Genomic DNA, 16,386 nt, shown 5'->3' on the forward strand with positions numbered 1-16,386 from the left:
CAACTTCATATGTATAAATTTTGTACATTTTCTTGATCACAACAAGGTAAATCCAGATGCAATGTCACTATCACTTATGTTTGGATGCCATAAAAAATATATGGCCATTACGTACTAGCTGTGCTGTAGAGAACTGCGTACAAAGCTAATGTAATAGTCAATATTTTATATATTAGAACATCGCTGCTAACTCTTAAATTAATGTTTTTTAATCATGTTCATATAAGTTATGTAGCTTCCTTATTTACAAAAATAATTATTAGTTAACAAATAATGCAATACATATTAAAAACTTTAAATGAATAAATTTAATAGTAGGTTACGAATAAATGTTATAATCTGCGGAAATTACGGTGAAGATAATCTTTTATTGCCATGTCATATGATTCTTTTGTAATGAGAATTATCGTTTCAGTGATATATTGGAAATTACTTTATGATTTATTTTATTTTAAAATATTATATTCAATAAATCAATACAATACTATTTTCTTAAATCACTTGTAATGGACAGCTCTTATGTACAAATTATAAAAAAATGGATTTTAGTTGGTAAACATTTAAGGCAACAATGATACAGCCAACTTATAAACATTGCTGTTTGCATTAACATAACTTGATTTTATTAGACTCCACGTGATAAATTATGCTATGGCACTACATTAAATAATTGCTATTTATTCTTTACTAACACCAGCAGCCAGTTTATAATCACTGATAGATAATTATGGTCCTTGTGTGGTATACACATTTTATACACGTGCAGGAGAAATAGAATGAAGGAATACAACGTAGAGTTCTACTTGTACGTAGACGACTCTATTTGTACCTAAAAACGCCTCTACTGATAACAATTGTAAGTGGTTAAAGGATGTGTATAGATAACAGTAATGGATAAATGAATGAACCTATTCATTTTGCCCGGTGAACATATTAACAACAATTACAATTGTAAATAATTTTATATAGAATTATAAAACTTTATTTCATACTGTACTAATTCTCGGAATAGAATAGAATTGTAGGGGATACGGAAAAGATTAAGCTCCTCGACCACGAACTAACTTCCTTAATCCGCTCTAGTTAGTTATCGGATAAGTCCTGGAATAGCGGTAAATATTCTTGCAATTTCAGTGCACTTAATTTATGTGGAAAATGAATAAAATTCATTACGTATTATGTACTAAGAATGTTAATCTGTAATAATGTTGGTTACATAGCAGGATTGAATATTAAATTCAAAATTTTTATACTTAGTTGTGTTGTACTCATGCATTACGAGATGAACTAAGAACGTTAATCCGTAATATTGTTTGCTACATAGCGGCATTGAATACTGAATTCCGAATTTTTATTCTTAGTTGTGTTGTACTCGTGTAATACAAGATGAATTAAGAATGTTAATTTGTAATACTATTTGTTACATGGCGGCACTGAATCTTGTATCCGGCGTTTTTTATTCTCAGCCGTGTAGTACTCGTGTATTACAGGAGAAACTAAGAATATTAATTTGTTATACTGTTTGTTACATGGCGGTACTGAATCTTGTATCCGGCGTTTTTATTCTCAGCCGTGTAGTACTCGTGTATTAAAGGAAGAACTAAGAATTTAATTTGTAACACTGTTTGTTACATGGTGGCACTGAATCTTGGATCTGGCGTTTTTATTCTCAGAAGTGTAGTACTCGTTTATTACAGGAGGAACTAAGAATGTTAATTTGTAACACTGTTTGTTACATGGTGGCACTGAATTTTGGTTCTGGCGTTTTTATTCTCAGCCGTGTAGTACTTGTGTATTACAAGACGAACTAAGAATGTTAATCCGTAATATTGTTTGCTACAGAGCGGCATTGAATACTGCATTCCGAATTTTTATTCTTAGTTGTGTTGTACTCGTGTATTACAAGATGAATTAAGAATGCTAATGTGTAATATTGTTTGTTACATGGCGGCACTGAATCTTGTATTTGGCGTTTTTATTCTCAGCTGTGTAGTACTCATGTATTACAAGACGAACTAAGAATGTTAATTTGTAATACTATTTGTTAAATCGCGGCACTGAATCTTGTATCTGGCGTTTTTATTCTCAGCCGTGTAGTACTCGTGTATTACAGGAGGAACTAAGAATGTTAATTTGTAATAGTGTTTGTTACATGGTGGCACTGAATCTTGTATCCGGCGTTTTTATTCTCAGCCGTGTAGTACTCGTGTATTACAGGAGGAACTAAGAATGTTAATTTGTAATACTGTTTGTTACATGGTAGCACTGAATCTTGGATCCGGCGTGTTTATTCTCAGCCGTGTAGTACTCGTGTATTACAGGACGAACTAAGAATGTTAATTTGTAACACTGTTTGTTACATAGCGATACTGAATCTTGGATCCGGCGTTTTTATTCTCAGCCGTGTAGTACTCGTGTATTACAGGAGGAACTAAGAATGTTAATTTGTAATACTGTTTGTTACATGGTGGCACTGAATCTTGGATCCGGCGTTTTTATTCTCAGCCGTGTAGTACTCGTGTATTACAGGAGGAAATAAGAATATTAATTTGTAACACTGTTTGTTACATGGTGGCACTGAATCTTGGATCTGGCGTTTTTATTCTCAGCCGTGTAGTACTCGTATGTATTACAGGAGGAACTAAGAATGTTAATTTGTAATACTGTTTGTTACATGGCGGTACTGAATCTTGAATTCGGCGTGTTTTTATTCTCAGCCGTGTAGTACTCGTGTATTACAGGAGGAACTAAGAATGTTAATTTGTAATACTGTTTGTTACATAGCGGTACTGAATCTTGGATCCGGCGTTTTTATTCTCAGCCGTGTAGTACTCGTGTATTACAGGAGGAACTAAGAATGTTAATTTGTTATACTGTTTGTTACATGGTGGCACTGAATCTTGGATCTGGCGTTTTTATTCTCAGCCGTGTAGTACTCGTGTATTACAGGAGGAACTAAGAATGTTAATTTGTAATATTGTTTGTTACATGGTGGCACTGAATCTTGGATCTGGCGTTTTTATTCTCAGCCGTGTAGTACTTGTGTATTACAAGACGAACTAAGAATGTTAATCCGTAATATTGTTTGCTACAGAGCGGCATTGAATACTGAATTCCGAATTTTTATTCTTAGTTGTGTTGTACTCGTGTATTACAAGATGAATTAAGAATGCTAATGTGTAATATTGTTTGTTACATGGCGGCACTGAATCTTGTATTTGGCGTTTTTATTCTCAGCTGTGTAGTACTCATGTATTACAAGACGAACTAAGAATGTTAATTTGTAATACTGTTTGTTAAATCACGGCACTGAATCTTGTATCTGGCGTTTTTATTCTCAGCCGTGTAGTACTCGTGTATTACAGGAGGAACTAAGAATGTTAATTTGTAATAGTGTTTGTTACATGGTGGCACTGAATCTTGTATCTGGCGTTTTTATTCTCAGCCGTGTAGTACTCGTGTATTACAGGAGGAACTAAGAATGTTAATTTGTAATATTTTTTGTTACATTGCAGCACTGAATCTTGGATCCGGCGTTTTTATTCTCAGCCGTGTAGTACTCGTGTATTACAGGAGGAACTAAGAATGTTAATTTGTAATACTGTTTGTTACATGGCGGCACTGAATCTTGGATCCGGCGTTTTTATTCTCAGCCGTGTAGTACTCGTGTATTACAGGAGGAACTAAGAATGTTAATTTGTAATATTGTTTGTTACATGGTGGCACTGAATCTTGGATCCGGCGTTTTTATTCTCAGCCGTGTAGTACTTGTGTATTACAGGAGGAAATAAGAATATTAATTTGTAACACTGTTTGTTACATGGTGGCACTGAATCTTGGATCCGGCGTTTTTATTCTCAGCCGTGTAGTACTCGTGTATTACAGGAAGAACTAAGAATGTTAATTTGTAATACTGTTTGTTACATGGCGGTACTGAATCTTGAATTCGGCGTGTTTATTCTCAGCCGTGTAGTACTCGTGTATTACAGGAGGAACTAAGAATGTTAATTTGTAATACTGTTTGTTACATAGCGGCACTGAATCTTGGATCCGGCGTTTTTATTCTCAGCCGTGTAGTACTCGTGTATTACAGGAGGAACTAAGAATATTAATTTGTTATACTGTTTGTTACATGGCGGCACTGAATCTTGGATCCGGCGTTTTTATTCTCAGCCGTGTAGTACTCGTGTATTACAGGAGGAACTAAGAATGTTAATTTGTAATATTGTTTGTTACATGGTGGCACTGAATCTTGGTATGGCGTTTTTATTCTCAGCCGTGTAGTACTCGTGTATTACAGGAGGAACTAAGAATGTTAATTTGTAATATTGTTTGTTACATGGCGGCACTGAATCTTGGATCCGGCGTTTTTATTCTCAGCCGTGTAGTACTCGTGTATTACAAGACGAACTAAGAATGTTAATTTGTAATACTGTTTGTTACATGGCGGCACTGAATCTTGTATCCGGCGTTTTTATTCTCAGCCGTGTAGTACTCGTGTATTACAAGGAGGAACTAAGAATGTTAATTTGTAATACTGTTTGTTACATGGTGGCACTGAATCTTGGATCCGGCGTTTTTATTCTCAGCCGTGTAGTACTCGTGTATTACAAGGAGGAACTAAGAATGTTAATTTGTAATACTGTTTGTTACATGGTGGCACTGAATCTTGGATCCGGCGTTTTTATTCTCAGCCGTGTAGTACTCGTGTATTACAAGACGAACTAAGAATGTTAATTTGTAATATTGTTTGTTACATGGGCACTGAATCTTGAATTCGGCGTGTTTTTATTCTCAGCCGTGTAGTACTCGTGTATTACAGGAGGAACTAAGAATGTTAATTTGTAATACTGTTTGTTACATGGCGGCACTGAATCTTGTATCTGGCGTTTTTATTCTCAGCCGTGTAGTACTCGTGTATTACAGGACGAACTAAGAATGTTAATTTGTAATACTGTTTGTTACATGGCGGCACTGAATCTTGGATCCGGCGTTTTTATTCTCAGCCGTGTAGTACTCGTGTATTACAGGAGGAACTAAGAATGTTAATTTGTAATACTGTTTGTTACATGGTGGCACTGAATCTTGGATCCGGCGTTTTTATTCTCAGCCGTGTAGTACTCGTGTATTACAGGAGGAACTAAGAATGTTAATTTGTAATACTGTTTGTTACATGGTGGCACTGAATCTTGGATCCGGCGTTTTTATTCTCAGCCGTGTAGTACTCGTGTATTACAGGAGGAACTAAGAATGTTAATTTGTAATACTGTTTGTTACATGGCGGTACTGAATCTTGGATCCGGCGTTTTTATTCTCAGCCGTGTAGTACTCGTGTATTACAGGAGGAACTAAGAATATTAATTTGTAATACTGTTTGTTACATGGCGGTACTGAATCTTGTATCCGGCGTTTTTATTCTCAGCCGTGTAGTACTCGTGTATTACAGGAAGAACTAAGAATTTAATTTGTAACACTGTTTGTTACATGGCGGCACTGAATCTTGGATCTGGCGTTTTTATTCTCAGCCGTGTAGTACTCGTGTATTACAGGAGGAACTAAGAATGTTAATTTGTAATATTGTTTGTTACATGGTGGCACTGAATCTTGGATCTGGCGTTTTTATTCTCAGCCGTGTAGTACTTGTGTATTACAAGACGAACTAAGAATGTTAATCCGTAATATTGTTTGCTACAGAGCGGCATTGAATACTGAATTCCGAATTTTTATTCTTAGTTGTGTTGTACTCGTGTATTACAAGATGAATTAAGAATGCTAATGTGTAATATTGTTTGTTACATGGCGGCACTGAATCTTGTATTTGGCGTTTTTATTCTCAGCTGTGTAGTACTCATGTATTACAAGACGAACTAAGAATGTTAATTTGTAATACTGTTTGTTACATGGCGGCACTGAATCTTGTATCTGGCGTTTTTATTCTCAGCCGTGTAGTACTCGTGTATTACAGGAGGAACTAAGAATGTTAATTTGTAATACTGTTTGTTACATGGTGGCACTGAATCTTGTATCCGGCGTTTTTATTCTCAGCCGTGTAGTACTCGTGTATTACAGGAGGAACTAAGAATGTTAATTTGTAATATTGTTTGTTACATAGCGGCACTGAATCTTGGATCCCCGTTTTTATTCTTAGCCGTGTAGTACTCGTGTATTACAGGATGAACTAAGAATGTTAATTTGTAATATTGTTTGTTACATGGCGGCACTGAATCTTGGATCCGGCGTTTTTATTCTCAGCCGTGTAGTACTCGTGTATTACAAGGAAGAACTAAGAATGTTAATTTGTAATACTGTTTGTTACATGGTGGCACTGAATCTTGATCTGGCGTTTTTATTCTCAGCCGTGTAGTACTCGTGTATTACAGGAGGAACTAAGAATGTTAATTTGTAATACTGTTTGTTACATGGCGGTACTGAATCTTGGATCCGGCGTTTTTATTCTCAGCCGTGTAGTACTCGTGTATTACAGGAGGAACTAAGAATGTTAATTTGTAATACTGTTTGTTACATGGCGGTACTGAATCTTGGATCTGGCGTTTTTATTCTCAGCCGTGTAGTACTTGTGTATTACAAGACGAACTAAGAATGTTAATCCGTAATATTGTTTGCTACAGAGCGGCATTGAATACTGAATTCCGTTTTTATTCTTAGTTGTGTTGTACTCGTGTATTACAAGATGAATTAAGAATGCTAATGTGTAATATTGTTTGTTACATGGCGGCACTGAATCTTGTATCCGGCGTTTTTATTCTCAGCCGTGTAGTACTCATGTATTACAAGACGAACTAAGAATGTTAATTTGTAATACTATTTGTTACATGGCGGCACTGAATCTTGTATCTGGCGTTTTTATTCTCAGCCGTGTAGTACTCGTGTATTACAGGAGGAACTAAGAATGTTAATTTGTAATACTGTTTGTTACATGGCGGTACTGAATCTTGGATCCGGCGTTTTTATTCTCAGCCGTGTAGTACTCGTGTATTACAGGAGGAACTAAGAATGTTAATTTGTAATATTGTTTGTTACATGGTGGCACTGAATCTTGGATCCGGCGTTTTTATTCTCAGCCGTGTAGTACTTGTGTATTACAGGAGGAACTAAGAATATTAATTTGTAATACTGTTTGTTACATGGTGGCACTGAATCTTGGATCCGGCGTTTTTATTCTCAGCCGTGTAGTACTCGTATAAAAAAAAGGAAGAACTAAGAATGTTAATTTGTAATACTGTTTGTTACATAGCGGTACTGAATCTTGGATCCGGCGTTTTTATTTTCAGCCGTGTAGTACTCGTGTATTACAGGAGGAACTAAGAATATTAATTTGTTATACTGTTTGTTACATGGCGGTACTGAATCTTGTATCCGGCGTTTTTATTCTCAGCCGTGTAGTACTCGTGTATTAAAGGAAGAACTAAGAATTTAATTTGTAACACTGTTTGTTACATGGTGGCACTGAATCTTGGATCTGGCGTTTTTATTCTCAGAAGTGTAGTACTCGTGTATTACAGGAGGAACTAAGAATGTTAATTTGTAATATTGTTTGTTACATGGTGGCACTGAATCTTGGATCTGGCGTTTTTATTCTCAGCCGTGTAGTACTTGTGTATTACAAGACGAACTAAGAATGTTAATCCGTAATATTGTTTGCTACAGAGCGGCATTGAATACTGAATTCCGAATTTTTATTCTTAGTTGTGTTGTACTCGTGTATTACAAGATGAATTAAGAATGCTAATGTGTAATATTGTTTGTTACATGGCGGCACTGAATCTTGTATTTGGCGTTTTTATTCTCAGCTGTGTAGTACTCATGTATTACAAGACGAACTAAGAATGTTAATTTGTAATACTATTTGTTAAATCGCGGCACTGAATCTTGTATCTGGCGTTTTTATTCTCAGCCGTGTAGTACTCGTGTATTACAGGAGGCACTAAGAATGTTAATTTGTAATACTATTTGTTACATGGCGGTACGGAATCTTGGATCCGGCATTTTTATTCTCAGCCGTGTAGTACTCGTGTATTACAGGAGGAACTAAGAATAATTATTTGTAATACTGTTTGTTACATGGCGGTACTGAATCTTGTATCCGGCGTTTTTATTCTCAGCCGTGTAGTACTCGTGAATTACAGGAGGAACTAAGAATGTTAATTTGTAATATTGTTTACTACATAGCGGCATTGAATACTGAATTCCGAATTTTTATTCTTAGTTGTGTTGTACTCGTGTATTTCGAGATGAATAAGGAATGCTAATGTGTAATATTGTGTGTTACATGGCGGCACTGAATCTTGTATCTGGCGTTTTTATTCTTAGCCGTGTAGTACTCGTGTATTACAGGAAGAACTAAGAATGTTAATTTGTAATACTGTTTGTTACATGGCGGCACTGAATCTTGGATCCGGCGTTTTTATTCTCAGCCGTGTAGTACTCGTGTATTACAAGACGAACTAAGAATGTTAATTTGTAACACTGTTTGTTACATGGTGGCACTGAATCTTGGATCCGGCGTTTTTATTCTCAGCCGTGTAGTACTCGTGTATTACAGGAGGAACTAAGAATGTTAATTTGTAATACTGTTTGTTACATGGCGGCACTGAATCTTGGATCCGGCGTTTTTATTCTCAGCCGTGTAGTACTCGTGTATTACAGGAGGAACTAAGAATATTAATTTGTAACACTGTTTGTTACATGGTGGCACTGAATCTTGGATCTGGCGTTTTTATTCTCAGCCGTGTAGTACTCGTGTATTACAGGAGGAACTAAGAATGTTAATTTGTAATATTGTTTGTTACATGGCTGCACTGAATCTTGGATCCGGCGTTTTTATTCTCAGGCGTGTAGTATTCTTTTTACAAACTTTCCATAAAATAACTTTTAAGACGTAAGTCTAGAATAACTATCTCACTTTTAAGTTCTTGAAAGGTATACCTTCTATGAAAGGTATATCATGTTTAACCAGTTGCGTGCAATTTTTTCTATACCTGATAAACTGGGAATCAATTATCATTTTCGTAGCTGACATGTAATATACGAACGTTTAGCAGGAAAAGAAATATATTTAGTTTTATTTATTTTAGCAACATCTTCTTCTGCACATTTTAATTTTAGTTATATAGAGAACTTGGCTACACTGCAGATTATATGCCTTCAGCCATAGTTGATATTACAATGTCAAGGCAATATATATAATTATAATGCCAAATTTAATGTATTTTAATACTACCAGCTTGTTTAACACAGCAAACCATTTATTGTACTCGGTTTGACGATGGCAAACAAACAAGATTTTTATTTTTTTAAAATAAAAAAATATTTATTTAAAAAAAAATGTGATAGTAATTTTAAATTTAATTAACACACAAATAATAAAAATATTATACTTATATTTGCTGTATGTCGATAGAAGTAAATTTCATCTATATATTCTAATTACATGTATAGTGGTTCTAGCTCAATTGGCCAAAGCTTTCCTTCATAAAATTTTTATAAAAAATAGTTTTAAAATCTGTGAAAGATCTGCTCAGAGTCAAAGAGAATTCTCTTACAATCAAACAAAACTCTTTATTATAAACAAATTGATAGTAACACATTATTGATTTTTTATTGTATTTAGGTAACTAGGTACTTTGTACTTTGTAACTAGGTATAAAATCTCTTTTATTTATTTATTAACCTTTCTTTCATACAAAACATTCAAAAGTATGGTCGGCTAGTTGATAGGTTTGATCAAATAAGCTCACAAGGGCGTGACTTTGATTTTGATGCTCTTGCTGCTGGTGAAACATGGCTTCATGCTGACAACTATATTCTACCTATATTCTACCAGGTTACAATATCTTGAGGAGGGATCGAGTCGATATGAAGGCCGAATCTGACAATAAGTCAGGTGGTGTGTAACCTTGTATATCAAGGAGGATCTTACTTATGAACAGTGGTCACTTCTGAAGATCACCGCTAGTGTTGTTTTTCTTTGTGTTGTCGTGCATTTAAAGGGAAAGAGGCTTGAAATCTGTGCACTTTAAAGGCCCCCTAGTTTGAGCACTCTTCTTCGCTCTTTCCTCTTTAACTTGTGCATAATTAGGAGATAATAATACAGATATGCTTTTAAAAATCAAGCAACGAGACTAAGTATTTAGACTGACTCGAGGGAAAGTAATTCAAAACAAATTATAAATCAACCAACCGGAGTTACAAGCGTCCTCAGCCACGTTGTTAGACCACGTTATTGTGGACAGGTCGGCTGATGTCAAGAAGACCGGTGTTATTGATCCATCATTTATCAAAGACCACAGAGGGGTGAAGGTGACAGAGTAAAAGCTTGTTCAATGCAATATTTCATATGTAAAGGAAAGAGATAGTACCCCATAAAGGTATGTATTGTTTGTATTTATACGTTATAGATAATTAAAAATTTAAAAATCATCATTAAACTAAGCAAATTTATTATGTTAAGAAATAGTTGTTTTGTATGTTCAATTTGCTATCATTTTTATAGCAATTATGTTTAAGGTTACCTCGTGCACGTGGTTTGGTGAGCAGCTTCTGCACGATATAGTCGTACGCCGTGTCCTCCGCCACCCCAGAGTCCTTGACCAGCTTCTCCTTGATGGCTATGCAGATGTCGTACTTGGCGAGGAGAACCTCAAGCTCCTCGAACGCCTTTAAAACAGTTTCATTTGGTATAGGCTAAATTATCAGAGTGTACTTACATTTGCGTGAAAACGTACCTAAAGTATGGTCTGTTTACAAAAATAACACCCAACATAACATATGATTTAAAATCGTTGTTTTATGTAAGTCTTCTTTAGGTTGTTAAACTGATTTTGGTTATTGTTTAAACTATGGCAGTCGATATTTATACAACAAATAAAAAACATTCGTATAAGTATGTTTTTTTATATTTTATTTTAGGTACGACGACTTGATGTTTAATTTTTGTACATTTTTACTTGCTTCAGCGTTTTGGTAAGTGGTCTACAAAGGGGACTAAGTCACCCCCCCCCCCCCCCACCCCCCCCCCCCCCCACCCCCCCCCCCCCCCACCCCCCCCCCCCCCCACCCCCCCCCCCCCCCACCCCCCCCCCCCCCCACAAACCATTTGACTGTGTTGGGTAAACTTAATGGCTCTGAGTTATTGGACGTAAGGTACCCGAATTTGGTTAGATCACTTAATATTTTTGTATGGAACTTTAAAGGAAAACTCTTCCACTGATACAGGAAGCGTACACAAGTGATGGAATTAGACAATCTACGACATAATTAGTCTTTTTAAGCTTACATATGCAAATATGTTCTTGATTGGAGTAAACAATTAAAGTAAATTATAGCTCTGTAAATATTTTAGACTAGAAATGGAAGCTTGATAATCTAAGTTTGATTCCAAAACCCACGTAAACCAACAGCATTACCTCATCTTTAGAACCATAAATAAATTAGATCAGGAGTGAATTTGTAACGGTAGGAACTGTTACTTTGTTACGACAGAAACAATTTAGTCGTACGTAAGTATGTTTTTGTTTTCTTCAACAACACAAAAAGGCAAACTCAAAGTCACTTGAAATACGTTTAACAGGAATTAGATTGAAACAACTGGTAGTAGATGCTACTAGACCCAAGTAGGTATTGAAAAAGCAACGTACGAATGTATATATTCCCTTGATCAGGGTAGCACGCAGACTCAACTCTAGAACAATTAATAAATAATAATTAGAACCGTAAGTGAACTCAAACGGCCGGAACTGAATTCTTGGCCTCAAGTACCGTTTAGTAGTATGATATATTATCTTCATTGGGACTAAAAAGACAAAGTCTAACCATAGCACTTGATATATGTTAGGGCCGTAGTTAGAACACAAGTTCTGAAAACAGACGCTTTTTTGATCTAAGTTAGTCTTTTTTTTACCAAAAAACAGAGCAACATACACTACAGCTCCTCCTACACATTTGCCAGAAGTGAGTTTAAATGGCCCCGGTGCTGACTATTTAACTGCCATAACTTCTTAGTCAAAGGTTTTATAGTTTTGCTCATCGGGGCAAAATAGAAAAATAAAATCTTTTAGTATTAGTACTATCTTATACAGAAAGCGAATTATAAGAGACGAAATTAAACATGTTATTGAAGTATTTTTTTTGTAAGTATACTGACTTCTGATCGTTTTATTTTCTGATCGTGACACAATAGAAAGTCAACTATGGCACTGGAAATATCTGACACAGAAGGTTCATTTAAAGAGAATATTGTGAACTAGATTGAATTAGGCTTTTTAACGCTTAAATGTATATATTGTACCGAACTTAAACATTAACTAAACAATTCCAGAATCTATTTAACTTGTGAATCTCCAAACTGAGGATACTGAAAAATGGATTCCCTGATTTGGTATACTGCTCATTGGATGACATTAGGGCTAAATTCATATATATATAATAAATTACTGATTTCAGTGAGAAAATCAACGCCATTTTTGTGAAGCCTCGGATAGCTGCTAGTTAATAATAAGTAAAATGCTGTATTGAATTTTGAAAATCATAGCATTACGCAACGTGAGCTTTTTAAAATTGAAATTCTCATCGAACAGTTACGTCCTAACATACATCTATGCATTTAAAAGTACCAACACAAACGCACAATCATTAAACTTCGTAAAAGTAATTTCAAATTCGACCGATTTTAAAGTTAACAGGTTGACTGCCATACTGATTTAAGGTATCTGACCACTGGGGCCGAAATTTTTTATTGTTAAATTTTTTAAATATTTTTGTATATTTGTATAAACACATAATAATTTCATTAATCAATTTTACAAATTTTAAATAAAAAATATGTGAGTACCAAAGTGGTACTCATGGCACATCAAGAGGCTTTACATTAATATGTGAAATATTTTAAAGTTATTACTTGATGCAGAACTCACAAAACATATATTCGTACATTTTTAGATCATTCCCTGTATGTAGCTCACGCACAAAGCACTAAGGTCACAAACAACGTAAAAACTCGTGTTTTAAAAAATCAACACATCGAATTTCTTAGTAGTTTTCAACGGTTAATATCTATTCTTAAAGTTTCATGAGACGTATAAAGGGAATGATAAAATATTCGGCTCAATGAGTTACATTGTCGGTATAGAATGCAACTTTATGATTTTTTTCAAATTTTTCTTCTGAATTGAGTTCGTTTAAAACTATACTGAATCTGAATATTCTGCGTTAAATGATAAAAATAAAAAGTATTCCTACACTATATACACTATTTATATGAGTAGCTATTACAGCTAGATAAGAAATGAGGATTTAATATAAAAGCTGTGGAGTGGATTAAAAACCATAAATGTCAAAAGTATTATTTAACATTTAACAAATAAAACATTATATGTTTATGTAATTTTCTTTATAATTTTATTCATGCTATGAGTAATGAACTAGATTAAACTCAGATATGCTATTTTATATGGGACTACAGTGCACGCACGACAGGAGATTACGTATGGAGATAATCTCTACCGCTACCCTACTGACCACTTACAGTACGTCGTTACCAGTGTGAACTTTGTAATACGCCAAATCTCTCTCAGCTACAACTTTTATGATTATTTACCATTCGCGGGTGAGAAAAAAAAACAGAAAACATGTTAAGATTTTATGTTCATAGAAGCACGTTTTTTTGGCACATTTTGATGTAAAACTTCGTGTGTGATACTGGAACTTTTACAACAAATTCTTTTAGTGTTCTATGGCAATAATGTATTAAAAAATAATATTATTTTTATAAAAATATGTCTTTTCATTTTTGTTTTAATATTAACCATCGCTATACGAGAATGCCCTACAAAACTATAACCCTATGTTACAAGAAGTGAACACTACCCCTTCTTCAGGCGAGAAAAACCTGTAATTAGAATTAAAAACTGTAGCAGGGGAATACCACTCAAAGTTAAAGTAATTACGTGGTACCTGAAATACTGTATGAAGGCTAGACTGGGAAAATAGAGCAGTTATAGTCTGTTGGATCCAGACAAATACATCAGTTACATTTCTTGATGATGTTCTTCAGATACGAAGACTATTTAAGCAGTAATACGGATTTGAGAGTGTCTCGGAGAGATTATTGTTTATGATTGTGTGTAAACAAGGACTTTTGTCTCCTCATAGAACACGTTGATCAGGCTGTTGTCTATGAATGTGTCGCAATGGATGACTTCAATAAGTAGTTGATTATGTGATGCACATACCATGCTAACTTAGTATGATACTCAAACACAAGGACCTCCGTCTCCAAAGGTAATATTTAGTTGTCAGATATCATTAATAGCTTTTTCACTTCACGCAGCTATTCGTTCTGTGACATGCCCCGATGAGAGTGAAGGATCATGCACAGACAATAACGTTACAATTCTTGACACAAATGATGTTTCTACCAATGAACCAGAGACAAAATATGTCGTTGAATAAACATTGGTTGTAAAAAACTAAAAACTGTTTTACAAAAAAATCGGCTGGGCATACTTTTCTGAGTTTACTTAATGTTCAGGAACAGTTTTGATTTTTAGACTATTTTTAAGTGTTTTACACAAATATCTATTGTTTCTCATAGTAGTGGCAATAAATCAAAGTGATTAATACATAACAATACAGATCAACAAGATATTTTTCAGCACTACCCAATGGATCAGCAAATATATTTTCATTATTATGTTTAACTCTGACATATACTGGATGGATTTTTAATTTTAATTCCTTTTATATTATAATAAGTAATATAGAATAGGATTTTAGTAACCAACCAGCGTTTCGTACGAAAGAATAGAATTTTATATCCAAAAATTTTTTATAAGCGGTTATAATCAATATATGAATATACAAGAACATTATTTAGAATACTTTAAATAAATAGTTTGTATGAACAAACCTATTTGCTTTTTTTTTGAGAAATACGTTTTTTAGTCAATAATAAATACTGTAACTGTAATCAATGCAACTACTGCTTTGTTGTTTCCTCTTGAGAACTTTCGCGTCGTAGACGGAAATGCCTTTAGTGCCAATCTTGAATGGGTTTTTATAAAAACTAATTTAAATCTAGTAAAAAAAGAATAAAAATTAAATATTTAACAACAAGATTATAAATCTGAGCCAAAGCCAGTTGGAGCGTACCGCGAACACGCTCTGAATATATTAATACTTGATGAGATGGATGGATTCACTGAACAAACTACGGCATTCGTGAGGTGACAAACTGTACTATTCCTACAATCATTTACTGGGGTCACTGAGTGTAGGCTAACACACACACACACACACACACACACACACACACACACACACATGTATATATATTAAGACTTGATGAGATGGATGGATTCACTGAACAAACTACGGCATTCGTGAGGTGACAAACTGTACTATTCCTACAATCATTTTCTGAGGTCACTGAGTGTAGGCTAACATGGGGAGGAAAATATATATTTGTTAAGGGGGCCATTTACCCATAAAAATGATTTTTTTTTTCAAATTTTTTTTTCTGTTTTTTATTTCTTAAACATTCTGGAAGACATGTTTTGACATTTAAATAAGTTTTTTATTGACTAAATCATGGTTTTTTGTGTGGTTTTGTACATGCATACCACTGCCTGACTCCCATTTTTTCGCCTGCATGCAGAAACCTTCATTATGCTACACCCAAATACAACTATCCAACAAAATTATTATTATTATACAATTATTATATAATTATTATATAATTATACAATATAACAGTGGTTGTTTTCTCAGAGTTTTTTGATTTGTTAGGTTGGCAATACCAGCCAGAAACAATCTGATTTTTTGTACTGGCAAGCAGAAAGCCAGCTGTTTGTGTTTTGTTTACTTCTCTAGCCTTGTTTTGTTGTGGTCAGTAAACACAGTGTGTTAATTTTTTGAAGTTTGCTTTTATTTTCAGTAGAAAAGCACAAACTATAAATAGTGAATTGATATTAGTTTTTATATGTTAGTGGAAGTGTTTGAAGGACGGTGCTGTCTTCTTTGATTTGTTTTGAAGGTAGACAGATTTGTTTTGAAGAATTTTGGTGGTGAGCTTATGAATTTTTGTATTGTTAGTGAAAATGGCACCGATAAAACATTCTACTATTCAGAAAAGTGCTAGAACTAAGAGTAACAAAAAACTAAAAGCTGCTTTAGCAGCCAGTAAAAGATGGGGGGCAAGTGGAAAAAACTTATAGGCCTACCACATCCTGTGATGATTCTAACCCTGTTCCCAGTACTTCTAAAACATCTGAGAATAAGAGTGATTTAATTAGGTCTACAAAATCATTAGGCCTACCTACTATTAGAGTAAATGATATAAACACAGCTTTTACTAGGCGTAACTCGGAA

General features: G+C 34.5%; 1 protein-coding gene across 1 annotated transcript in view; it reads right to left on the reverse strand.

Annotated features, from left to right (window-relative positions):
- The window catches only part of LOC124366620 (metabotropic glutamate receptor 4-like), a 51,832-nt gene extending 37,580 nt beyond the window's left edge, over positions 1 to 14,252 (reverse strand). The window contains exons 1-2 of the mRNA XM_046823215.1: positions 14,154 to 14,252; positions 10,533 to 10,677 (exon numbers count right to left, since the gene is read on the reverse strand). Of these exons, the coding sequence (XP_046679171.1) occupies positions 10,533 to 10,677; positions 14,154 to 14,252 (244 nt within the window). The remainder of the gene's footprint in view (positions 1 to 10,532; positions 10,678 to 14,153) is intronic.
- Positions 14,253 to 16,386: the final 2,134 nt, after the last annotated feature.

This window comes from Homalodisca vitripennis, chromosome 7 (genome assembly GCF_021130785.1).
Source record: "Homalodisca vitripennis isolate AUS2020 chromosome 7, UT_GWSS_2.1, whole genome shotgun sequence".
NCBI classification, from domain to species: Eukaryota; Metazoa; Arthropoda; class Insecta; order Hemiptera; family Cicadellidae; genus Homalodisca; species Homalodisca vitripennis.